Here is a 26,148-nt window from a genome sequence, read left to right as displayed (position 1 = left end):
TTTTAATCCTATTTAATCTTCACAATATCCTAGGAGGGAGGTACTTTTCTCATATTCCCCTTTTACCGAATAGGAATCAGAGGCTCAGAGAGGCTAGAGCTAGTAAGTGAAGCGCACAGAAACTGGGCTTAACTAATGAATGAAATTATCTCTTAGGAGATAACTTTATGGATTCTGTATACAAAACACTGTCCAACCGGTCAAGTAATTCTGGATACTGATTCCCTTGTAGATTTTAGGAAAGACAAAGCACACTGATGAAGTGTTTTGAAGTGTTCATCTACACAGCTCTCCATTTTTGTTCAAAGTGCCGTAAACTATCAATCCTTCACTTTCAGTGGTGATGCAACGTTCTCTCTCACAGGACAAAAGAATCTCTTGGGGTGAGTCCTAGTCATCAGCAGTTGCAAAGCTTTCTGGGTGGTTGTCATGTACAGTGAGGGTTGACAGCTACAGAGCCCGAATGGACCTCAAACTTGAGTTTGCACCAGAATTGCCTGGGGTCGGGGGCTTGGCTGGTCTCCACTCCCAGAATTTCTAGTAAGGTAGCCCCAAAATTTGCAACCCTAACAAGTTCCCCAGGAATGCTGATGCTGACGTCTAGGCATTGCACTTAAAGACTGACTGAACTATAAGAAAGAAAAATGCACTTAAATGAGGTAAAGAAAAGAACCACCACAAATTTTCTTAAGAACCTTGTTCTGTAGGGCAATTTACTAGGCTCGGGATCATACCAGCAGAGGGCCTAGAAGACAACTGCTGGAATCTGAGATGTGCTGGATGCCACAAGTTGTAGCCTCCTACTTTCAGAGCAGAAGATACCAAAATGCAGACCGAGGCCCCAGAGCTGCTTTATCCAGAAGCTACTGAGGCTTAAACCTCAGGGACCCCTCACTTGTATGGGTCCCTCGCAAGGCCTGGCAATATGCTCCCAGAGCATGTACGTATATTTTTGTTTGTTTGTTGTCTTTGTAAAATTTGTAAAGTAAAATCTTTGGGTATTTTTTAAAAGGAAGACTCCCATATATTTTTGTATAAACCTCAGGCTCCACAAAACTTGGATCTGTCCTTGGAGGCCTCTTACCCTGTTCATATCTTCCAGATTTTTTTCTAGGAATAGAAAAACATTAAAAATTTTTAAACATCACAAATATGTTTAAGAACTTGCTTTTATCTCTCAATAATAATATACAAAACAGCTTTCATTAATAGATTCCTGCAACATGTTTAATGGCTTTGTAATATGTACCCAAAAATACACTCAATCTTTTTTTTTTTTTACTATAATGCTTAAGTGTTTTCTAGTTTAAGAGTATCACCATGGTGAATATCCTTAAGGCTAAACATTTTTGCCCATCCTTATTTCCTAAGTATTACTCTAAGTGTTGGTATGTACCATATGCATTTGCTTTTCGTTTGTTATAATTATAATGTAATATAATTTTGTAACTTGAATCTCTCTCCACTTAATTTATTAAATGCACTTTCCCAGTTGCTACGTAATTTTTTAAGCTTAGTATTTTTAAGAATTCTAGAACATTCCTCTCTGTGGGTGTAACATAATTTATTTGCCTACTCCTCCAAAATATGGGTTACTCTCCATTTTTTATTAATGTAAATAATACGACAAAAAAAAATTCCACGTTTTAGATTCTTTTCTTCACATAGCTTCCCTTAAGTGGGCCAAAAATTATAACAGTGGCTAACCCAATAGATTATTCATAAAACAGCTTTATGGTAGAGAAACGCAATGTGTGAACAGGGCTCACAATGGGCTTGAAAATATCAAAGCCTCGAAGATAAGTAGCTTTCACCACCATTATACCTGGAGCCATGAACTGAGAACTGTGTCTGTCTTGAGGGCTTACTTGACTATTCTAGAGAATTCCTCCCCAGCGAGGAGCAAGTTGTCCAGACTCTTTCTGACAAACTTTGGCTAAATGACTCAGAAATGTATACAAAAATTGAACAATAATGCTATTATGGGTTTCCTTTAAATGAGGTTGGCACAGCTGCCCCATCATAACCTGTTTTGTTTCTGGTATCGAGTGGCCGTGTTCTTAATCAATAATAGTCAGGCTCTCTCATGACCAAAGAGACAAAGTCAGTAAGCTGGGTCTAAATTTAGATAATTTTTGCCCATAGGACACAAGCTAATTAGCCTACCCCAGGTCCAAGTTCATGACTGGTCTTGTTGATGTGGCTCTCTAACCACTTCAGCTAATGAGCTACAGACACCAAATAATTTCACAGCCTGGATACAAAACCAAGGTAGGTTGTACATTACAAGCCAGGCCCTCTGATGACGCTTGTTAAAGTCACATAACACAACCAGAGGTGGCCAAGAGGACATTCAGACCACTCTAAAGGAAACCCACCCAGGAAACCCCTCGGCCCTTTTGTTTCCACCCATGACATGGGGAGAGCAGTAAATATTGAGCAAAGAAGGGCCGGAGGAATGAGGGGGTGACACTGAACTGCCAGTGTTTCCCTGCCGCTCTCAGCATTCATTCATTCATCACACTCCCTGGAGCAGGAAGCTGGGCTGGATGCTGCAGACAGAGCAAGGAAAACCATCTCATCCTGCCTACCTTGACCCAGCTGCCTCTTGTCACCCAAACGCATCAGTTCACTGCAGGGTAAGGGTAAAGGTGGCTTTCCAAATGCACTGGAAAAGGCAGGAGTCTACAGTACCAGAGTCCCTTGACTGCAAGACTTACTTGCCGAACACTCACCAAACAACCCATCTTCCAGCTATTCACAGGGCACGGCTGATGCCCTAAGACCTGTCCCAGTGCCACATCCACCACTCAGGGGACAACTATGTCCCAAACAGTCACAAACACAGCCAGGCCAGTCTAAGTGCTGCCCTTTGTTATTTTAAAAACAGAAAGCTGTACAAACATTACTTAAGTCTCAGGTCCCAATGCGCATTGTAGGTCCTCCTTTCCACTGCCCGATCCTTCCAGAAAACAGGTCTAACTGCTTTGCTTTCCATATTCTCCACCAACCTCTTATCTCTGGCACCAAAGTCAAACCGGATCAGTGTGAATCTGGCTAGTGGGCTTCACCAAAACATGTTCTGGTCATAGTTTATCCATAATTATCATCAGTCAGTTGCCACTGGACAATGGAAAGAAGAATTTGAAATTCCAGGCCTCTGCTTGGCTGGCTGGAATCATATTTTGCATCTCTGACAGCAAACACCCGTGCACAGCAGCCATCACAGACTGGGGGAGGCGTGGCTTCAGGGGCCAGAGTCCCCAGGCACAAGTCCAGGTTCCTGCTTTGCCTCTGTGATTTGGACAAGTGTTATGTTGAATTGTGTCCTCCCATAATTCATACGTTCAAGTCCTAACCCCCAGTACCTTATTTAGAAATAGGGTGGTGGCAGAGGTGATTAGCTAAGATCACGTCATTCTGAAGAAAGGTGGGCCCCTAATCCAGTAATACTGCTGCCTGTATAAAAAGGGGAAATTTGAACAGAGACCCACACACAGAGAACGCATGTGAAGGTGAAGGCAGAAATCTGGGAGATGCATGTATAAACCAAGAAAACGCCAAAGACTGCCAGCAAACCACCAGAAGCGAGGAGGTGGGGCAGGGAACAGATTCTCCCTCCCAGCCCTCCAACTTGCTGACACGTTGATCTCGGACTCCCATACTCCAGAATACGAAAGGATACATTTCTGTTGTTTAAACCACTCCACTTAGACCACTTTGTTAGCAAACTAACACAGCAAGTTAACTATGTCACAGTTTTCTCATCTGTAAGATGGGGATAAGAAGGGTACTCCTCTAACAGAGAGAATAAACAGATTACAATTTGGTGTTTACAATAATGCCTGGCAGAGAAGTGCATTTGAAGGTTAATATTCTAATCAAGAAGATTCTCACTCCTTTTTTTAACCTCTTGAAGTTTCCTAATGTCTCTTCCCACCAAGTTGCTTAGTAAAAGGCGAGTGTGATAACAGCCCACGCCAGATTTCTCGGGAGATGCGGGAGCTCTCTCGCTTGGCTGGGTGCCCAGGCCAGGGTGTGGCCTTTGTGGAGCAACAGGAATCTCGGTTTCCTCCCTGCTCTTCATCCCACACCCACTCAAGGCACCTCATTCTTTCCCACCCCACGGCGGCCACCACCTGAGCCTCGGCCCTAGTCCTGGCCCTTTCCTCCAGTTAGTCTCTCAAAACCCCCGAATCATCCTAGTGCCCCAAGCGCGATCATCTTCAAACCTCAATTCTTCCGTTTTACCCACATCACCCACCCCCAGCTTCCGATGCTGTGCAGAAGTCCATCCCTCCCACCTAACTTGATAACTCTGTGCATCTCCCTCTTCTGTTGGTCTCTCCTCACCCCCACCTGACTCTGGACGTTCCCTCACCAGTACTGGTTTCCTCTGTTAATCCTAACCTACAAGTCAAGAAGGCCCAGCCTGAAATTCACCTTTTCAGTGAAGCCCTCCCTAAACTCCTATAGTATTTATCGCCTGGATGCCTGATTTTGTTTTGAATGACACAAGCCTTGTGCTGCTGTACCTGTTTCATGCATGTCAAGCACAGTATCTCAACTAGACAATAAACGTAGAGTCCATTCATTCATCACACACTACTAAAGACCTACTAATGTGAGGCACCAGGCAAGGCATCGGGGTAATGGGTATCATTAGTTACCATTTATCAAGAATGTACTGTGTGCCAGATTTTATCCTAATCCTCACGATGATGCTGGAAGGTGCTGGCATCACCCTGGTTTACAGATGAGAAAGCCAAAGATGAGAGATTATGTAACTTGTCCAGTATTGCATAGATAGTAATAGATAAAACTGGGACAAGACAGAGGAACAGGGCTGAGAAATAGTATAATGGGTCAGCTGTAACCAGACCCCAAAGAATGTGGATTAAGGCATTGCCCATTTGGAAGGATGTCAATAATTATCACATACAGACATACGTCAGAGATATTATGGGTTCAGTTCCAGACCTGCAAATAAAGCAAATATTGCAATAAAGCGAAGCCAAGAACTTTTTGCTTTCCCAGTACATATAAAAGTCATGTTTACACTATACTGTAGTCTATTAAGTATATGATAGCGTTATGTCTAAAAAAACAATGAAACAAATATAACAATAATGAAAAAGTTTGAAATATTGCTGAGAAATGCCAAAATGTGACACAGAGACACAGAGTGAGCAAATGCTGTTGGAAAAATGGTGCCAATAGACTTGCTCGACGCAGCGTTACCACAGACCTTCAATCTTTAAAAAATGCAATAACTGCAAAGCACAATAAAACAAGGTATGCCTGTATATGATATATATATGACAATGCCATATATACATACATGTATGTGTGCGTGTGTGTGTGTGTGTGTGTGTGTATATATATATATATATGAAATAACCATTGGCATCCTTCCAAAGGGGCAATGACTTAATTCATTCTTTGGAGTCTATATCCGTATCTGAAGACACAGCTGTACACTACTCATTAATGACTTAGATTAAATAGGCGTGCCCCTACTAAGGCTGTGGGTGACGCGGTATGATTATGATGAGCCAGAATTTAATGCAAGAATCAGGGCAACAGATTTATTGAACAAATTTAACGAAGAAAATAAAATTTAACTGGGATAAACATAGTGTCCTGCATTTGGGTTCAAATATCCAACAGTGCAAGCACACAAAGAGAATGACAGGGCTTTGCAAGCAACAGTGGAAGAAAAGAATCAACAGTTAACTGAGTATGGGGGCTTCCCTGGTGGTGCAGTGGTTAAGAATCCGCCTGCCAATGCAGGGGATATGGGTTCAAGCCCTGGTCCGGGAAGATCCCACATGTCTCAGAGCAACTAAGCACGTGAGCCACAACTACTGAGCCTACGCTCTAGAGCCCGCAAGGCACAACTACCGAGCCCACATGCTACAACTACTGAAGCCCACGTGCCTAGAGCCTGTGCTCCGCAACAAGAGAAGCCACCACAATGAGAAGCCCCCGCACCGCAACGAAGAGTAGCCCCCACCTGCAGCAACTAGAGAAAGCCCGCGTGCAGCAATGAAGACCCAACGCAGCCAAAAATAAACAAAATAAATTAAAAAACACACAACAGTGCACTGAGTATGATTGAAGAGGGGAATGTGGGTTAAAAAAATTAATATTATGTCAGGCTATAGTAATAAAGCTACATCTGGGAAATGGAAATGCCACTATTTCAAGTTCTTTTGCAACAAATCTAATGTTTTGCTCAGAATTCTAAGTCCCAATTTGAAAGTAAGTCAAACTGGTATATATGTTCAAATGAAATTGATATAATTAAGAATCCTCATATTTCACAGTCTCATAGATTGCATGCTGACCGAATGAATGTATGCACTTTAGCGTAACCTAAAACTAAGTTTATAATGTATAATTGTAGGCTGACATCACTCCCAAACTTTTCTGTGAAGGTGTGGGATCAGGTCGCCACAGTTCCCATCTATGTAAGCAATCCCAAAATGATGACCGTAAATGGTATACTTAACACAGGCCCTGTTAATCCCACTTCTTATCAAACCCAACATATTCCTGGACTAAAAGGAGAAGCTTGATTGATAACCTAATCTCACCAGCTGGCAACACTCAGGAGCAGTTTCCATTTCAAACATGGAAAAGGCGTTTAACTTCACGTGAACAGCACGTCCACCAACAGAACAATGGGAAATTGGGCAAATGGCAACCAGTGTTCACTTCTGGGGTAAAAGTAATCAAAACATAGAACATCTGGGCTTCCCTGGTGGCGCAGTGGTTGAGAGTCTGCCTGCCGATGCAGGGGACACGGGTTCGTGCCCCGGTCCGGGAAGATCCCACATGCCGCGGAGCGGCTGGGCCCGTGAGCCATGGCCGCTGAGCCTGCGCGTCAAAAAACCATAGAACATCTGGCACACCTTTATCACCTAACTCTTTCAGCTGAGACTCACTGTGGAAATTGCCTGTGGCCATGTGTATTTGTTTCCCAGGGCTGCCACCCTAAAGTACCACTAACTGGCTTAAAACAACAGAAATGTATTGTCTCACAGTTCTGGCAGCTAGATGCTCAAGATCAACGTGTTAGCAGGGTTGGTTCCTTCGAGGGCTGTGAGGGTGAATCTGCCCCATACCTCTCTCCTCTCTTCTGGTGGTTTGAGGACAATCCTTGGTGTTTCCTTGGCCTATAGGTGCATCACCCGGGTCTCTGCCTTCATCTTCCCGTGGTGTTCTTCTCCCTGTGTCTCTTCATATGGTCTTTCCGCTGCGCAGGTCTGCGTCCAAGTTTCCACTTTTCATAAGGACACCAGTCATATTGGATTAGGGCTCACCCTAATGACCTCATTCTAACTTGATTACCTCTACAAAGACTCAACTTCCAAATAAGGTCACATGCTGAGGTCGTAGGGGCTAGGACTTCAATATATCTTTTGCGGAATGGGTAGCAACTCAACCCGTAACACTGAGTTAATCTTCTCCAGGACCCATTCCTCCTGCCCCTTGAGGTTTAGCTGATTTCGTGGCTGCCATCTAGAGAGTGTCTTCCCGCTTCCTTTACAGCTAGGCAGGGGCATGTGACTAAGCTCCAGTCAGTTCCACACAAGGGAACAATGATTTGTGCACTTTCAGGGTTACATCCTTTAAAAAAGGAAGATGCTTGGGGTTCATCCTCCCTCTTTCTGGTTCCGTAAGACTTGAAAGCAGAATTACAATGCAAGACCTAAGTCATTTAAAAGTTTCTAGTTGCCACATTAAATAAGAAGGAACGGGTGGAGTGAATTTTAAATTTATCTAGTCCATCATGTCCAGAATATTAGCACTTCAATGTGTAATTATAAAAAATTATTGATAAGGTATTTTACATTCTTTATTTGGTACTAAGTGTTTGAAACGCGTGTGTATTTCACACTTAGGGAACATCTCAGTTTGGACTAGCCACATTTCAAATGCACAAGAGCCACGCGTGGCAACTGGCTACTGCAATGCGGTGCAGCTCTGGAGGGCAGCAGAAGGACACTGTAAAAGAACCTGGGCCCCTGGATGAGCCCATGCAGCAGACCTGTCCTGCTGGCTCTGGAGTGCTTGAAACCTTTACTTAAGGAAACAGTTCTATCTTATTCAATTCCAGGGTATTTTGTTACCACAGCTCACCCCATATCATAATAAATACGTTCTCTGGGGTCTCACTGAAGGATCCTGCAGCTTCCCAGTTATGAAACATCCCTTCAAAGAATGGACACTGGCTCCCATGGGGGAAAAAAAAAACCCTCCAAAACTGTAGCCCAAGTTCGAAAGATTACCAAGGAAACATTCTCAGCATTGAGAGATACATTTCAAAATAAACCCATCCCAGGAGAACATGTCGTTCCTCAGACTTTTTGTTCTTTTTCCCACATTATAAATCTCTACACTTCCTGGTCAGTCAGCCCACTGGACAGCCCAGGAGGAAAGAGGGAGGGAGAGACCGTATCATTCAGCCTCCTGAGAAAACCAAAAATGAGATCCTTCAGGCAGTGCTTTTCAAAAAGTGAAAATATTTTCACGTGATAACATCTAATAATTAGATAACCAAGTCAATCAGAACACACTGACTTTCCTTGTTTAAAAGGAGGCGGGGACTCAAAAGGAAAGTCAAGACTTGTCACTAATGTCATCGTTTTTTTTTAATATTTATTTTTATTTTTTTATTTATGTTTTTGGCTGCATCGGGTCTTAGTTGTGGCATGTGGGATCTTAGTTCCCTGACCAGGGATGGAACCCGAGTCCCTTGCGCTGGAAGGCGGATTTTTAACCACTGGACCACTGGGGAAGTCCCAGTAATGTCATCTTTATAGATACTGGGCCTTCAACTCATGCTAACACCTGCTGCCATAGAAATGAAAATAACCACCTCTTACAGCAAAGATCTGTGGATAGAAACACAACTGAAAATCTCCACGGAATGAATTCAGAAGCAATTCCTATTTCACTCCAAAGGAAAAGCTACATACAAGAATTTATCAAGCAAAAAACATCGAGGTCAGCAATAGTTCGAAATGATTACATAATTAATTCAGAATAAAGAGATAATAGGTAATAACCTAGATGATTCACTGCTTATGTAGACGATCAGATTTCTCCAAGTTTAGGGGCCAGGTTCTGAGTTTCATATTGGTCTCCAGCTGCAGCTGGAATGGTATCAGGTTTAACCAAGAATTCCTGCAATTATGGTCTGGGGTAACTATTTGGGTTGGCCAAAAAGTTTGTTCGGGTTTTTTCCATAACATCTCACGGAAAAGCCCAAATGAACTTTTTGGCCAACACAATAGAATGAGGCTGTGGTCCAGTTAGCCAGCAATAGGGCTCCATACAGAATTAGAATTAGTTTTCTTAACTGCAGCAGAAGAGCAGAAAGTAGCAGCATCTGTCCTCTCTTGCTTTAAAAGTTCAGTCTGAAGTGCCTTTGCCTCTCAGGAAGCAACCCAAGGATTTGCCACTGTGGAGAGCACTGGTAATAATAAGGTCATTCTACAGGTCTTTATTGCTTAGGGCAACAGAGCAGAATTCACTTCCTGCAGTTTGCAGCTTTTGAACTTAGGAAAGGGAATGCCCTGTGCCAACAAGTGTGTACAGCTCTTGCCAGTACAAGCTCTGGCATCACGATAAACCGGGGTTCAGATCTCTCTGCCATTTATCGAATGTGCGACTTTGTCCAAGTTACTTAACTTCCCTCAACCTTAATTTCTCCCTCTGTAAATTGCTATTACAGTAATGGTCTTTGCTGGATACAGTTTTGTAAGCATTACACGTAAAGGGTTTGCTACAGTGCCTGGCACACCGTAAGCATTCAATCAATGAGAGCTCTTCTCCTAATTTCTGTTGCAGTAGGTCAGTGATCAATACGTGTTTACTCTTTTTTTTTTTTTTTTTTTTTTTTTTTGGCAGTACGCGGGCCTCTCACTGTTGTGGCCTCTCCCGCTGCGGAGCACAGGCCCCAGACGCGCAGGCTCAGCGGCCATGGCTCACGGACCCAGCCGCTCCGTGGCATGTGGGATATTCCCGGACCGGGGCACGAACCCGTGTCCCCTGCATCGCCAGGTGGACTCTCAACCACTGCGCCACCAGGGAAGCCCAATACGTGTTTACTCTTGCGATTAATCTTATGTGTTTACCTTTGTGATTAATATTATGTATTATTATACCCACTGACACCCACTAAAAAAATGTGATTCTCTAGCCTCACTCTATTAGACACTGAAAATAGTCCAAAGATGAAGAAACTGTGCAGCTAAGATTTATGAGCACGCATGCTCAGTGGGGGAGTGCCAGGGCTCCTGAGAAACTGCTCTAGATAGAAAAGGATGGAGGTATGTTTTGGGTTGAACTGTGTGCCCCATCCTGACACACACCCTGCAAAATTGATAAGTTGTAGTCTTGAGTACCTCAGAATATGGCCTGATCTGGAGATGGGGTCTTTACAAAGATAATCAAATCAAAATGACATCATCAGGGTGGGCCCTAATCCAATATGACTGGTGTCCTTATAAAAAAAGGAAAATTTGAAGAGAGATAGACACACACACAGAGATCACCATGTGAAGATGCAGGCAGAGATCAGGGTGACGCATCTCCAAGCCAATGACTGCAAACCACCAGACAAAGCTAGGAGAGGCATGGATCCCATTCACCGTCACAGCCCTCACGAGGAAGCAGCCCTGCCAACACCTTGATCTCAAACTTCTAGTCCCCAGAACCATGAGACAATACACTATGGCTGTTTAAGCCACTCAATGTGTGTTTACGGCAGCCCTAGGAAACTTATACAAGGTGAAATCGGGCAGCAAGCAGATTCCCCACTTAAGACGGGCTGACAAGACTTGGAGAAACTATGTAGCCTGACACGAACCTGACCAAATTCTCTGCAGAAGTTTCCGAGAGCCTCAGACCTCCATCCCAAAAGGTCACCTCCGATGTATTTTTAAATTATGTCGATGAAAACAAAGAGGCTTAGCTTTACAATAGGTTTGGCCAAGGCTCCTCCGTCAAGAGGCTCGGATTTTAAATACTCTCATTATTTTTTGCATGTATGGCAGGGGAGGGAGTCTTGGGCATCTGTAAAAACTTATCATAGGGCTTCCCTGGTGGTGCAGTGGTTGAGAGTCCGCCTGCCGATACAGGGGACACGGGTTCGTGCCCCGGTTCGGGAGGATCCCACATGCCGCGGAGCGGCTGGGCCCGTGAGCCATGGCCGCTGAGCCTGCGCGTACGGAGCCTGTGCTCCACAACGGGAGAGGCCACACCAGTGAGAGGCCCGCGTACTGCAAAAAAAAAAAAAAAAAAACTTATCATAAATGACGAAAAACTCCTTGAAAAAATACCTTGGCAGAGGTGTCGATTATTGACCTTCATGAGAGCTATTCTCTCAACAGGCAACAAATTCAAACTCCTGTCCGAGCAGGATGTGTCTGGTTCCTCAAGGTTCACGGGGTATGTGCATTCTTTGGCTGAAAGCTGCAGTCCTTAGTAGCTGCTACAGAAAGAAATACCATCAATTTAACCTCTCGTGGAGCCAGCCATTTTCAACTGGCTGCCTTTATTTTTTGTTTGTTTCCCTAAATGGAACGTCCACTGCTTCCCTGTTATAATGGAAAACAGAACTGGGAACAAATCTTTCATAAAATTAAACACACACCCACAGAGTAAACTCTGAAGGCCTCGATCATGTTTGAGAGGCAGTTGTCAAGATTTGTTACAAAGATCTTTCAGCCCCTTTTCCCATCCCTCAGCCTCCACCCATTTCACTCAAGGCACTAAAAATTGGCACTTACAAAGAAATTCCAGAAGCCTGAGCATTTTATTAGCAAAGGGAAATCCCAGCCTTCCTGGCCTCATTTCTCATGATGACAGCTCATTTTTCCATGTGGAACCACGTACTAGTTGCTGCAAATATTTGAAGAGGTAAAGAAGCTACTTTCAAACTAGTCATAAAAGAAATAAATAATGAGGATTTAGTACTCTGTGCTTACTTTACAAGCGTAAAAAGTCAAGTACATCCATTTTTAAAACTAGAATGAAAAATTTATAGTGTTCTTGCTAAAAGACTCAGAGCCATGCCATGGGCACTTTCCTGGGCTCCTGAAGCTTCACCGTTCTGCATAGCAAGGGCAATTTTTGGAAACCGAGTCTACCCACTGTGCTTTACGGCCGGCTCCCCTGCATTACCCTTTCCTCTGCTCCTCTCCTAACCATCGTTCCAAATCCTATGCATCCCTGAGGCCTGGAAGAAGCTTCACCTCCATAAAGCTCCCCCCAATTTTCCCATTTCCAGTGATTTACCCTTCTCTGAAAATCTATAGCATTTATCATCCAGGTCTCACAATTCAACAAGTGGTTATATTATCCTGGAGATCCTTTTAATATCTATATTATACATGATCTGTATTTTGCCTTAGTTATTTCCTGGGTGTAGCTTTTCTCCTCCCACCTCGGCTTATGAGCTTCTTCAAGACAAGAACCATCCCTCACATTTCTCCCATATCCTTTCCAGTATCTAACCCAAGTTCAAGGATGCCCAAAATCAAGTTAGCAATGGGAACTGGAAAATGTCATCCACGTTAGGATTTCTTTGGCCTCTGTGGATTATCTGCAGGCTCACAATCATGTTTAGAGATGAAAGCAAGGAGACAAGGACAGGATCTAACCACAGCCCAGGGAATCGGGCCCATTCCCCTAGGTCACACACATAAACCCACCCTTGACTTAGCAGCTGTCTGAGTCAAGGGTTCCAGAAAGGACACTCGGAGGAAATCTCTACCCGCATGATGGGCTTGGTGCAGCACAATGACCTTCAGGCCATCCACGGGGGGCTCCTTTGGGCCACACTTGTCCTTCCTCACTCCTGGGATTTGCTCTCAATGGCCACAAACTCATCTGGCTGCAGACCTCCCAGACACAGGCTGGCTGAAACATGATCACGCCCGCGGGTCACCTGCCTTCCCTTTATGAGAGCACGAACATGATCTGCTGTCCCTCTTCTTCCTACCCCCCAGAAACACAAAGGGCCCTTTCTTTCCCATTCTCCTTTCAGCCTCACACAAACACAAGCAGAAATATTTGATGGCCGAGGGTTTACGGTTGTTCTTTGAGAGAGACCACTCACTTCAGGTAAAGGAGATTATAGTTTGGCTCATTGAACTGAATATAAACAGTTTAAGACTTGTTTTTCTTGTAATAAGTGGTACATGTGGGCGCATACACGTACACCAAAAAAGGCAAACCCCAAGGCACCCGGTGAAAAGCAAAACTCCCTCCCGCACCCACTCCTAGCTCTGAATCCCTCCTCAGAGGCAGCAAGTGTTAGCAGATTATTCCGCCCTCCAGACCACATACACCTTTCAGCCTACTTTTTTCATCGTGGATTTCTTTCTTGAAAACCCTAATTATACTCTGGACTCATGGTTTACTTTTAATTAGCAATTAAATTAGCAATTTTAAAATAATTTTCAATTTTTAAAATATTCAAGGTCAGTAAACTATTTCCTACAGGAAGTAAAGTTGGCACCAACAAAAATATGACTTTGCAGTCTGCCCTGTTTGACTATTTTAAATTTTAGACACAAATAAGAATTCCCAATGGTCACGCAGAATAACAGAATTGAGAGAACTCTAGTTGTTTCTTTCGTGTCACAAGCACTCGGGTATCGGTCTCATCTCAAATCTACTGCTTAAACGGAGAAATACGTGTTGTGAGAGAGAGGAGGCCCTCACTGCCCAGGCTTGAGCTCTGAAGACCCCTCACGATACCCAAGCAGGAGGCAGGAACCCTCCCGAGGAAAGCTTGTAGTGAGTCTGAACCTGTCTGCCAACCACAGCGCTGAAGTCCTCTGAACTACATCGTGGGTTCCTGATTAAGAAAGAGGAAGAAAGATTTACCAAGCATCTCCTGAGTGCCAGGCCTAAGATGTGTGCCTTACAGACATCAGCATATTTTAACCTTCACAACAACTTCGTGAGGCTAATACTATTTTCTCCGCTTTTCAGGTGAGAAACCTGGGGGTTCAGGGAAGGGTAGAGACTTGCCCAAGGCAAGTCTCGGTCCAAAGTCACTTTTCCAAGCTACTGCCTGGACTGCTCTGTTTCATAAAATCAAACCTCCATCCAAATTTCCTCTTTCAGGAAACCTGGGCTCTGGAATCAGGCTACTTTGGCACAGAAACTGGCTATACAACTTTGAGCTAGAAGAACCCAGGCCCAGGCAAGGGACTGGAGCTCCCTGGGTCTCAGTTTCTTCATCTGGAAAATGAGCCTGACAATAATACCTACCACATCAGGTCTGTGGCAAGATTAAATGAAGTTCACGTAATGAGCCTGGCATAGTGCCTGACATATAGTAAATACTTCACAACGGTTAGCTCTTCAAGCTGGGGTTTGGAACGGTTTTCTTTTTTGCTTTTATTCCCTCCATCTCACAGTACAGTGATGGCGCTCTGGGAAGCAATCTGGGATGAAACTGGGGAGCCATCTGAAATTGTCTGGCCCCATAATACCAATTTCTTTTGCTCTCCTCCCCCAAGCGTGCTCCTCTAACGTTTTTCCCCTTTGTCCTAACTGCCAAAACCACAGCCTTTCTGCGGCCAAATCCCAGACGCTTTTAATAGTGTTATTACTGTGACTTTTTTCCCTAAATCATGGAAATATTTCAGTTTTTATTTAAAAAAACTAGATTCCAGCAACACCCTCTCTAAGGCCACCAGTTTTTAATTTTTAAACCAAAAGTGTACGCTATCATTTCCCCCTGCCCCTGTTCATATATCATGGAATTCTAGACTGATTCAATTTTGCTAAAACAATCTCAACTTGTGCAAATGGAAGCTGCCCAAATTCCCTTGGAATGGAAAAGGTATTTGTTAACCTGGTCACGCAATTTACAAACCCGCATCTGCTCGACTGGGCAACATTTTCCATTTAATTGCCTTTCCCTTCTTAACTGAAAGTCCAATGAGGTCTGCAGGTTGTAGCGTCATTGGGCCAGCAAATGAGGAGGTTGGAGGGGGTTTCTCTGGGGATTGGCAGGGACAAGGGGTTAAGGAAGTCAGATGACCAAGGCTCTCACTCCGGCCAAAGGCTAGGTGGACGACTTCAGCCAAGTCTCTTCACATTCTCTGAGCTGTAGTTAACTTACCTGAAGAATGAGAAGGTGAGGCCCACTTTTTCCTGAAAACCCTTTCTAGCTCTAACTTCCTTTCAGCACGACAAGATTCTGCAATCCTCCCACAAGCATCTCATCTGGTCTGGGCCTTATCAGGGCAGTAAGTTACATGTCATGATGCAGCCTCAGGAGATAAGCTTCAGCAAAAAGGAGGTGTGTGTGGGTGTGCGTGTGCGTGTGCGTGTGCGGGTGTGGGTGTGATGTTAGCCATAAAAGACACGGCCTCCACTTATTGCAAAAATGCGGCTGTACCAAGCTGTCATATAATTCATGGCACAGAAATAAAATCCAGGTTCACCTTTAACTACCTAATGCAAAACGACAGCCAAGCAAACCCAGTAGGAGGGTGACACATCTGAGCTTCCATCTCACACCCTTCCATGAATTTCTCCCATTCAACCATTTCTGCTCCAAGCATCTGGAGTGCAGCTAGTACAAGACTGGAACCTCGGCAGCGTTTATAAGGTGACCTTTTGTTACAATAGCATCACGTATAATCCCGCTGCTATGTTGTCTTTCTCCATTTTCTCCTCTGGGAGACTTTGTCTCGTAATTCCGACATCATAACTGGTTCCTCCAATCCAGTCTTTTATGATGAATAACAAATGAGGGAGAACCCCAGGAATGCTGGGAGAATAAAGGTGCAGAAAGCAATAGATATTGCTGTTTCACCACAAGAGCCTAACAGAATTTAAAAGTTTTCTAAATGCCAAGACGAACCTTGCTAACACGTAGTTCCTAACCACTTTCATGAGACTAGCTTCCTCTAAGAATGACATTCTGAATCAGATCTGGGGGGACTTTAACGATGCTGAGGCATTTGACTGATTCTTTTTGTTAAGGTGTTTAATTTCAGCCGGTATAAGGACTGGTAGGCTGTTTTAAGGACTTGAGCTTTTATTCCAAAGTGAGATGCAGAGCCGGTAGGTGGAGGGGGGAGGGTTTGAGCAGTAGTCTCATTAGAATTTTAAAAGGAATACTCTGGCACTCTATCGAGAATCAAGGGGAGGAAAAAAAGATGTTTAATTTGACTGTTCCTTTCTCTCCAAGGCACAGATGCCAGGAGTAAAAAAAAAAAAAAAAAAGTCATTTTCAGAAACTATACACACATAGAGCAAGGAACCTAGAACACGCTGTTCACAAAAGCCACCCTGAGCTGGGCCCCAGAGTGCTTCTGGCTTCTGTAGTTGATTAACCCAGCACCTTATCAAGGTATGAGGGAGGGTGTTGCTGCAGCCCCAGGAACGCAGGGGGAACAGCCAGACTACTTACGTCACTCTTCCTGAACTTGGCTTTCAAGCTCTTCATGTTTAGTCCATTCAGCCTTCCAGAGCTCTAGAGGAGACTTTCAGCACCTAACCAGAGGAAGAAAAGAAGAAATTAAGTATCTAGGTTCCCAAACAAACACTATAGATACTCCCTCCTGAATGGATTAGGACTTCGGGCCATGGGTAGGCGACTGGGGTTGAGTCAGGAAGGTGGTCAGGGTGAAGGGCTGGGAAGTGGTAAAGAACATACGTTATTCCCGTTCGTGATACTACCTGGAACCTTCTGACATTTTCAAGTTAACCGAAACTTGAAATTTTATCCCAACTTCCCATTCAAAGTAGAAAAAGCTTAAGTAACTGCTGACCTGTCACTGCACAAAATACAGTATCCGTGTGCCTAACTCACTCCTCTCCACACCCTTCACATTATAGTTATACCCTCAACCTCCTCTGGAAGGGCCACCGTAGTGAAGCATAAGGAAAACAGCTCATATTCCAGATGCCATTCATTCCCTATTTATTTTTCTCAGTGTGGCTTCTTTCCTTCCCCCTCCTAGATGCACAGGGCAATGAGTGAAAAATGCAAGAAACAACAAAACCTCCCTCACTGAATATGTCATTCCTCAGGAAGCCACTCAAAACAGTGAAAGACTCCCCCCAGGTCATCGTGGGACCCAGTGATTCAGAGCCAGAGCTGGAAAAGTTTTAAGAAACCACCTCATTTAGGAGGGGTCTGTGGTCCCTTCAGAAAGTGAAGGTAATTTTTGGAATGACAGTGTATATGTACTTTTTTTAAGAGAAGAAAGTTGCTATGTTCATCAGATTCTGCAAGGGGGTTGTCACCATCCAAAAGGTAAGACTATTGATCTAGTCTAAGCCCCTCATTTTCCAGAGGTCGAGACAGAGCCTCCTGAGAGAAGTGAAGAAACCTGTGTGCATTCCCAAAACCTCTGTATGGTAAAAGTCAAAACCAGACCCCAAAGTCAGACTGATGGTTGAATGCCTTTTCCGCTGCCCTACGGCTTTAAAACTAAAACCCAACAGTAAACTCCTGTGCTAAAATATGGTACGAACTTGATCTTTTCCATCTTTAAACGTGGAAAATGTACAGTGTGGAACCCTCCCGTTCAGGTCAAAAAGGCCCGAAAAATCTTTGTGCAAGTTCCCATCACCTAGTAAGTGCTCCGGAAATGTAACTTCAAGCCTCAGTTGACAAAGTGAGAACAGGGGACATCAACAGTCCTGTCCATTTGAGGACTAAGGAAGGGTGGTCGGATGTTGACCACAGTTGACTATCATTTTTCAAAAGCCTTTCAAGGTCGTCATGTTTCTCCACCATCCTTATCATTCTGGACTAAACCGATTTGAGGAAATAGAGCAGGGGAAATGCAAGCAACTGAAAGGTTGGACTCATCCCTCCTCAGGTCTTCATCGCCACCTCCAGAAGTGGTCCAGCAGCTCCCTGGCTTCTAATTTGTTTACTTTCATTACTGCGGCTGCCCTTAAGCAGGGCCCTTGGGCGAATGGTACCAAAACCCGGTCATCATAAAGCACCTCAATGACATTAATCTGGAGGCCACACCATTAGGCAGCCTCCCTGTGGTCCCTTTCAATCTTCCCAGCCTCAGCAGGGATGACAGAATGTGTGTTGCCTTGGAAACCACACACACTGTAATTACACCTTGTTAACTGCCACGTATTTAACCACAGAGAAGGTTGGGCTGGGACCTGGACAGCAAAGTACAAACTCCCAGACAGTGTTTCTGGAAGTTGGCCCCCTCCTTAATCTGAATCAGAAGGACCTGGGGACAGTTTGCTAAATGCAAAAGTCAATGGAAATTGAATCTCAGGACCAGGGCCCAGGAACCTCCTTGGTTGAATATTTACTTGGCATACAAGTTTGAGAACCTAGAAATAAGGTACATGAAACAGGAACTATCCTTATCAAAGTTGAGCTGGTTTATAAAACAGCCCTTCTTCATGTCAAAGCAAACCACCTTTGATGAATCCAAGTAGAAATAATGACAATCAGATGTTCCCAACCTGTCACTGGCTCATGGTTCTCCATCAAATGTAGCTAGAAAACGGAAATCGCCCTTTCAGTTCAATTCCTTCCACCCTCTGGGAGAAGTGCTAATAACCAAGAAAAGAGGCCAAATCCATGCAGCAGGAAAAGAAGCAAAGAGAAACCCAGGCTTAGATAATCCACAAACTGTGTAGCCCACCAAGGTGGAACCACCCAAAGCATTCCTTCAGGCAAGAACGCAATGTCTTAGGCAACGAAGTTGGGTCGCATTTTTGTTTGAGGTCACGTTGGGGTGGGGGTGGGGGGGTGTTCGTGGGTGTGGTGCCAGTTTTTTTGGGTGTTTGTCTTTGTGTCCGCTGCCCCCCAACCCACCCCCAGCGTGGCAGTGAGAAGTATGCAAACGAACAATTAAGAGGATTAAGTAAATAAAGCAAGTAATTCCAAAAATTCCCAGGGGGAGGTATTAGCTGTGAAGTGAATGTTTTCCTGGAATCAAGGCTCTGGGTGTGTGAGAGCTGGGTCCAAGAGTATATAACTCCAGGATGACAGAGATAGGGGTCAAGGGTAAAGAAGTTCTGGAAACCCACAGAATAGTAACTTCAGAAACAAGAACTGTAGCTGGGGGTAATTCAAGTTAGCAACAGATCACAGCTTTCCCAGTATTGGTAAAAGAACCTAACCCCTGGAAGCCAGGACTAGGGTGAAGTCACCTGCCCCTGAAATGATGCTGGGCTCCCTCTGCCTCAATACCTCTTCCTCTTCCCCAAGAGGACCCAGGAGTCAATGAGTGACTTGCCTTCCTTGGGTCAGCTGGAATCTTACAGCTCTAATTCCCAAATTCAAACTTCCAAAAGCCAGACTGGATAAAGTGACATCTATCAATTTAGCCAGGCTACACTAATAGCAGTCCTTGGAAAAGTCACTTAACCAAGACGCTTAGATCAAAAGAGCTGCGGTGAAGACAAATGAATTGCACGGGAGTCTCATTTGAATGGTTCAAAAAGAGGATGAAATGTTTCACGTATATGGGAAAGGGTGTTTGAATCACATTCTCCCCTTTCAAGCATGTCTACCCACGGAGCAGAAATGTTAGTCAGTTTGCTCCCTGCGCAAACCCAGAATAAGTCACTGAAACACAGCTTCGTCACCCGTCATCATGTGATGTCACTCCATCGCGGAGGATGGAGTAGGGCAGAGATGCACAAACGTGCTGCCTTCTCATCTGAAATACTAGATCCAACAAACAGGGTTTGTTAATCCATTTTCCCTTTAAAAATAATGTAACTCTCAATCAAAGCTTAACATGAGCTACTTTATCTGATATAATTCTAGCCTGAATCAAAAAAGCTTGATATTAGCCTATAGGGCTACAGTATGAACTAATAAGTTAGACTTCTTTGAGTACTAAAAACGACTTATAATAGGGCTTCCCTGGTGGCGCAGTGGTTGAGAGTCCGCCTGCCGATGCAGGAGACGCGGGTTCGTGCCCCAGTCCGGGCAGATCCCACATGCCGCGGAGCGGCTAGGCCCGTGAGCCACGGCCGCTAAGCCTGCGCGTCCGGAGCATGACTTATAATTGATACAGAGTTTCATTCTGGGGTGATAAAAATGTTCTACATTTACTGCCATTATAGCTGTACAACCTGTGAATGTACCAAAAGCCAGTCAACTGTATAATTCAAATGGGCAAACTGAGGAGAATGCGACTGAACAAAGCTGTCGTTTTTTTAAAAGTTTAATAATCTCCATTACCTCTCCGATCCTTAGGGTTAAAAAAATTCCAGGTTAGAAACGTCTGGACTGACTGAAAATGATCTTCGAAGGAACAAAGGCTAACAAGCAGTGCCCTTAGTGCTAACATGTGGTTGCTCCTCGATTCTCTATTTTTTTTTTTTTTTTTTTTGCGGTACGCGGGCCTCTCACTGCTGTAGCCTCTCCCGTTGCGGAGCACAGGCTCCGGACGCGCAGGCTAAGCGGCCATGGCTCACGGGCCCAGCCGCTCCGCGGCATGTGGGATCGTCCCGGACCGGGGCACGAACCCGCGTCCCCTGCATCGGCAGTCGGACTCCCAACCACTGCGCCACCAGGGAAGCCCTAGATTCTCTTTATTTAGCCATTTCTCTACCATAAGCCACCCCCAGCTGAAACGGTTAGAAAAAAACGCTCCTGTCCTCTATCTTCCAACCACTCCTTCTCCCACCCGCCCCCGCTTCCACCCCGACATATGACGCAAAGATTATTTCATAAGACAACGCTGGCAATTATGTCAGTGCATAAGGGCCCCCTTGGAGCCCCAGCCAGGTATTTGGATTCTGTAATCAGAGGTGAGGCTCAGAAATCTGTAATTTTTCTTTTTTTTAAACTTGCCGGGTGATTTGGATGCTCAATTAGATAGGGAACCACTGTTCTAGACTCAGTGGTACCATACCTATAATTGACACCTTCATTAAAGATAATCTAGAGACATTGTATGAGTAGATATAATAGACCCACGTTTTCGAGCATTGACTGAACCTTTCAAAATATTGTGTGGGGTGAGAGGGGAGCCCTCTACACTAAAATCTAGGAGAGAAACTAGGAGGTTACCCATGGCCACTAAGAAACGATATGAACTCGCAAAGGCAGATGGCAGTGGTACCCACATGTACATTTTCCTGAATCACAGGAATGTACTAGCATCCAAGATGCCATACCCCCAGGATTCAAGGGCAGTTGTTTAAAACAATTCCCTGTGAATCACCACAGCATCAGAGGTAAAAAGAACATCAGACTTAAAATCCAAAGCACTGAAGAGGATACTGAACCAATGCAAGAAACTAAAATTAAAATACTTCTCTCCTTGCCAGCATCTACTACCTATTCTCCCTCAAGTACCTGTTTTCTCAATCATCTCTCTCCCACAAACATGGAATTTGAACCAAAAGCTATAAATGCTCAATGCTCTCAATCTGGCAAGACAAACACTATAAAAAGTAACTCCCCAAGGAGCAGCTTGGATGGCATGACAGGCTCTCTCATCAGGGACATCTTTATCTGGAGAGACCTTTCACAGCATCAGAGAAGTCTTCACCATAGGGGTAGGGTCTAAGTGGCTATAAAGGAAACTCAGGATTTGGGCAAGCTGATGAGAAAAGGGCACCTTGTCAGGCCCTTCCCACAAGATCGGGTACACCCATCTGAGGTTTCCCAGGCAAGGGTCAGATACCTGTCCAAGCTCTGCCCTCAGTCCTAGAAGCTTCTCTCAGAAGGCTGTGTAGGTATGGTGGGAATCATTGCAAAATTCTCTCCAAAGATCCTCCCCCAATCTCCACACACCCTGACCCTTTTAGACCTTGGATGTGAGCGAGGGGTTCAAGGGCCCCAATACCAATTTTTGACAAATCTGAAAATGTACATCTCAGGCTGTTTACGTTGGAATGGAGGATTTTCAGGGTAGAGTTTTCATTTTGCTTATTACTCGGGTGCTAGCCATTGGCATAAAATCGGTAAGTGTTTCCTAAAGGAATGTGTAGGACAAAGATACGGGTCAGGTGCCTGGGTAGCCTTTAGACTTTACCTTTGACCTCAGCAAGGCTCTCTTTGGTCCCAAATGGACTGGGTTAACTGTACTGGGGTTTGAGTAAACTCCGTGATCAGTTTTCACATCTACATGTGAAAACATTAAGAAGTTAAAAACAAACAAACAAACCAAAACCACCACCTCATTTGGCCTACGAATCTTACCAGGCTGGCCCTCCTTTCCCCTCCTGCCTGCCTCTCCTCTCTCCTGGCTGTGCTTCTCCTGCAGCATCTCCCTAACCACATGCTGAGCTCAGCCAAGGGAGCTGACCATTTCAGTAATGGAATGTAAGAGTCAACAGAGAGCAAGGACCATCCACTAGAATCCTGGGGGCAAGCGCTTAGGACAGAGATTTTATCAGCCTGATACAAAGCAGGCCAAGGACTCCCCCAAATCTACATGCCTGGTCTATTATTATTGCATGAGATTCTACCACTTCCAGTCAGGGAGCTTCTCAACAAGGAAAAAGTCCATCCTGGCCACGCCCAAGTCTTCACCACTAACCTCAGCAGGACTCTCTGCGAGGTCCACCCTCAGCAGAAGTTCACTGAGGCTGAGAGAAAGGATGAGTGACCAAGCACCGAGTGTCAAATTGCAAGCACAAAGATAGAACAGACATATCATTCCAAAGTAAGCGGCCAGTCCAGCACGCACGTTTTCAAAGGATTTAGCTGAAAACTGGTTAACAGGACTCTCAAACCTTCACTCACGTCCGGGGTTTAAAAGGATCAGAGCACGTGGAGAATGGGGGCGGATCTTCCTTCAGAGAGAACTATGCAATGATTCCCATCACGCCTACTCAACCTCATGAGAAAGGCCTACAGGACCCCTTGGAGAGACTGGACAGGGGTCTGATCCTTGCCTAGAAAACCTAAAAGGTGGGAGAGAAACTGGCCTAAGCTGTGAGGATGGGAAAAAAAAAGGAGCGGTGGCTGCTGGGCTGTGATCAGCCTGAACGCTGGAGTTTATCTGAGCACAGATGTACGCCTCCTGTAGACCAGATGTAGACAATTCATGAGAGACGGTAGTAAGCTGTCGTGGATCCTGTCTAACACAGTGGATTAGAGGGTGAAGAGAGCAGGAGAAACTGATTCCCAGATAGAGAAGCAACAAAGCAGAGGTGAGTACGTCACCTGCATCGAGGGAATCAGGGGGCCCCCAGTGATGGTCCAGGAGTGGAACAAGGAAGGGGAGAGGGATCTCCAAAGCCCTCCTCTACTGGTTTGCTAGGGCTGCCATAACAAAGTATCACGATCTGGTGGCTTACGCAAGAGAAGTCTATATCCTCACAGTTCTGGAGGCCAGAAGTCCAAAATCAGGGTAACAGCGAGGCTGATTCTGATTTTACTCTGGAGCCTCGCTCCCTCGTTGTGGGTGGTTTTCTTCTCCCATTGTTTTCACATGGTCTTCCCTCTTTGTGTGTCTGTGTCCTAATGTCTTCTTATGAGGACACCAGTCACACTCATATAACCCTATTTGCCTTAATCACATCTTTAAAGACCCTATCTCCAAATACAGTCACATTCCACAGTACTAGGGGTTAGGGCTTCAACATATGAATTTTAGGAGGACACAATCCAAACCATAATTCCCCCCAAAAGACCCCAAGAGCGAGAGTCAGCTCAAAACATCTATCAGGTTCAGAGAGCACAGCACTATCTTGCTATGTACCATCAAGTAAGAATTTTTTTTTTTTTTTTTTTTTGCGGGTGCGGGGCCCCTCCCTTTTTTGGGGCCTCTCCCGTTGCAGAGCACAGGCTCCAGACGCGCAGGCTCAGCGGCCATGGCTCACAGGCCCAGCCCCTCCGCGGCATGTGGGATCCTCCCGGACCGGGGCACGAACCCGTGTCCCCTGCATCAGCAGGCAGACTCTCAACCACTGCGCCACCAGGGGAGCCCAAGTAAGAACTTTCTTATCCCTATTACTTCGCATCTCCCTGCTCCAACCCCCGGTTTACCATTGCAACCCTGGGGGGGCATGGTGGGAACAAAACATGACCATTAGATGAAGACAGGAGAAGAGGAGGAGAAAGCAGGGAAAGAGAGAAAAGGAAAGATATTTTCTTTTAAATCACATTTGAAATTTTAATTTTTATTTGAAACCAGGCATTCCAAGTTCTAAACTAAGAATATATTTAGCAATTGAAACTGACTGTAGAATTTTTTAAAAATCTAATGAGAAAAGTTATAGATTTCATCGAGAAGCAAGAGATAGACTCACTTCATTGAATAAATTTTAAAGTGTCAGTGGGACACAAACAACGCTGCTTTAGGATCACATCTTCGGTGTCTTATTTACTCAGCAAAGATACATATAAATGAATGAATGAGTCAACACACATGCAAACTTTACTAAGCATTAATTATGGGCTAGATGCTTTCACATATGTCATCTCTTTTATGAATTCACTAAGGTGCAGGTGTGTTAAAAGATTGCCCAGATGATAAGGAAGGGGGAAAGGTAAGGGGAAAAAAAGACAAGCAATTGTTTCATTTTGGCAATGAATCTTTTCTAAAATACTCCAATATCTTACTTACTCCCTCCAAAAAATGATCATGTTCTTTGAAAACTGTAAATGGCATTCAGATACTGTATCATAATAATCATGAAGTAAAACTCTTAAGAACATTAATCTCCCTCCCTATATTCACAACTTGCCTTTATTGGGGGATGACACTGCTTTTGAGAAACAAATATATCATTCTTCTTTAAAAATAAAACCTGCCATCAACCAGGACCGATCTTGGTCCAGGAATCAGTCAGAGCCACCAGCACTGGTACGAAATTGGCCGGGGCTCTGGTAACACTACTATCTGGGCTGTCAAATCGGCTGCTAACATGCTCTGATAAGCCTACCAGAGGAAAGTCCCAAGGTTACCCTGTGCCCTAAATCCACCCAATTTAAAAAGCATGGGCTTAGTGAAAACAAGCTACCTCTGGAATATAAAAATCACTCTAGGGCTAAGAAAGTCCACGTGATTGTCCCTCACGTTGAGTTTTTTTTTTTTTTTAATTCATTTATTTATTTGTTTTTTGGCTGCATTGGCTCTTCGTTGCTGCGCGCGGGCTTTCTCTAGTTGCGGCGAGCAGGGACTACTCCTCGGTGCAGTGGCTTCTCTTGTCACGGAGCGCGGGCTCTAGAGCGCAGTTTCAGTAGTTGTGGCCCACGGGCTTAGTTGCTCCACGGTACGTGGGATCTTTCCAAACCAGAGCTCGAACCCGTCTCCCCTGCATTGGCAGGCAGATTCTTAACCACTGTGCCACCAGGAAAGTCCCTGAGGTTATTTTTTAAGATGATCTCTAAAATGCCGTTCCTAGTGTACGTTTCCAAATCTTTAATGCTGGTGTCAACAGCTCTGTTGAAACACACCACGTGTCCATCTCTCAAGCGAAAAGGCCGCCCTGCACACACCTAGTAATCAGCCCGAAACGGCAAGCATATGTGCTAAGCACCTTACCTTCTTCATCTCAAGTCCATTCCATGGCTTTTCCCCATCTTAAGATCCAAAAGAACCAATCAAGTTTAAAAAGACAGGGCATGGGACTTCTCTGGTGGCACAGTGGTTAAGAATCCGCCTGCCAATGCAGGGGACACGGGTTCGAGCCCTGGTTCCGGAAGATCCCACATGCCGCGGAGCCTAAGTCCGTATGCCACAACTACTGAGCCTGCACTCTAGAGCCTGTGGGCCACAACTTCTGAGCCCACGACCCACAACTACTGAGCCGCGAGCCACAACTACTGAAGCCCACGTGCCTAGAGCCTGTGCTCTGCAACGAGAAGCCCGCGCACCGCAACGAAGAGTAGCCCCCGCTCGCTGCAACTAGAGAAAGCCGCGCACAGCAATGAAGACCAAACACAGCCAAAAATGAATAAATACGTTTATATTAAAAAAAAAAAAAAAAAGACAGGGCCACCCCGCAAACGTTACTAGTTGAAATACAAAATGTGGAAAGCAAACAGTTACTGTTGGAAAGCAAACAGTTACTGTGGCAAGCAGTTTGGCAGCTTAAGTTAAATATAAATTTACCATTCAACCTGGCAATTACACTCCTATGCATCTTGCCAAGGGAAATGAAAACACACGTCCACACAGAGATGTGTACATGAAC

General features: G+C 44.8%; 1 protein-coding gene across 6 annotated transcripts in view; it reads right to left on the bottom strand.

Annotated features, from left to right (window-relative positions):
* Positions 1 to 26,148, bottom strand: part of RAI14 (retinoic acid induced 14) — a 150,158-nt gene that overhangs the window by 101,381 nt on the left and 22,629 nt on the right. For 5 of the 6 annotated variants that reach the window (XM_029219125.1, XM_029219121.1, XM_029219128.1 and 2 more), the window contains exon 2: positions 16,457 to 16,539. In XM_029219125.1, the coding sequence (XP_029074958.1) occupies positions 16,457 to 16,492 (36 nt within the window). In that variant the 5' untranslated portion in view covers positions 16,493 to 16,539. Of the gene's footprint in view, positions 1 to 16,456; positions 16,540 to 17,624; positions 17,757 to 26,148 lie in introns of those variants that run through there. The other variant, XM_029219124.1, reaches the window with a different exon arrangement.

Source organism: Monodon monoceros, unplaced genomic scaffold (assembly GCF_005190385.1).
Source record: "Monodon monoceros isolate NGI ecotype Baffin Bay Population unplaced genomic scaffold, NGI_Narwhal_1 Super_Scaffold_12, whole genome shotgun sequence".
Classification (NCBI taxonomy): Eukaryota; Metazoa; Chordata; class Mammalia; order Artiodactyla; family Monodontidae; genus Monodon; species Monodon monoceros.
Note: the sequence above shows the minus strand (reverse complement) of the source record. Positions and strands in the feature narration are given on the sequence as shown.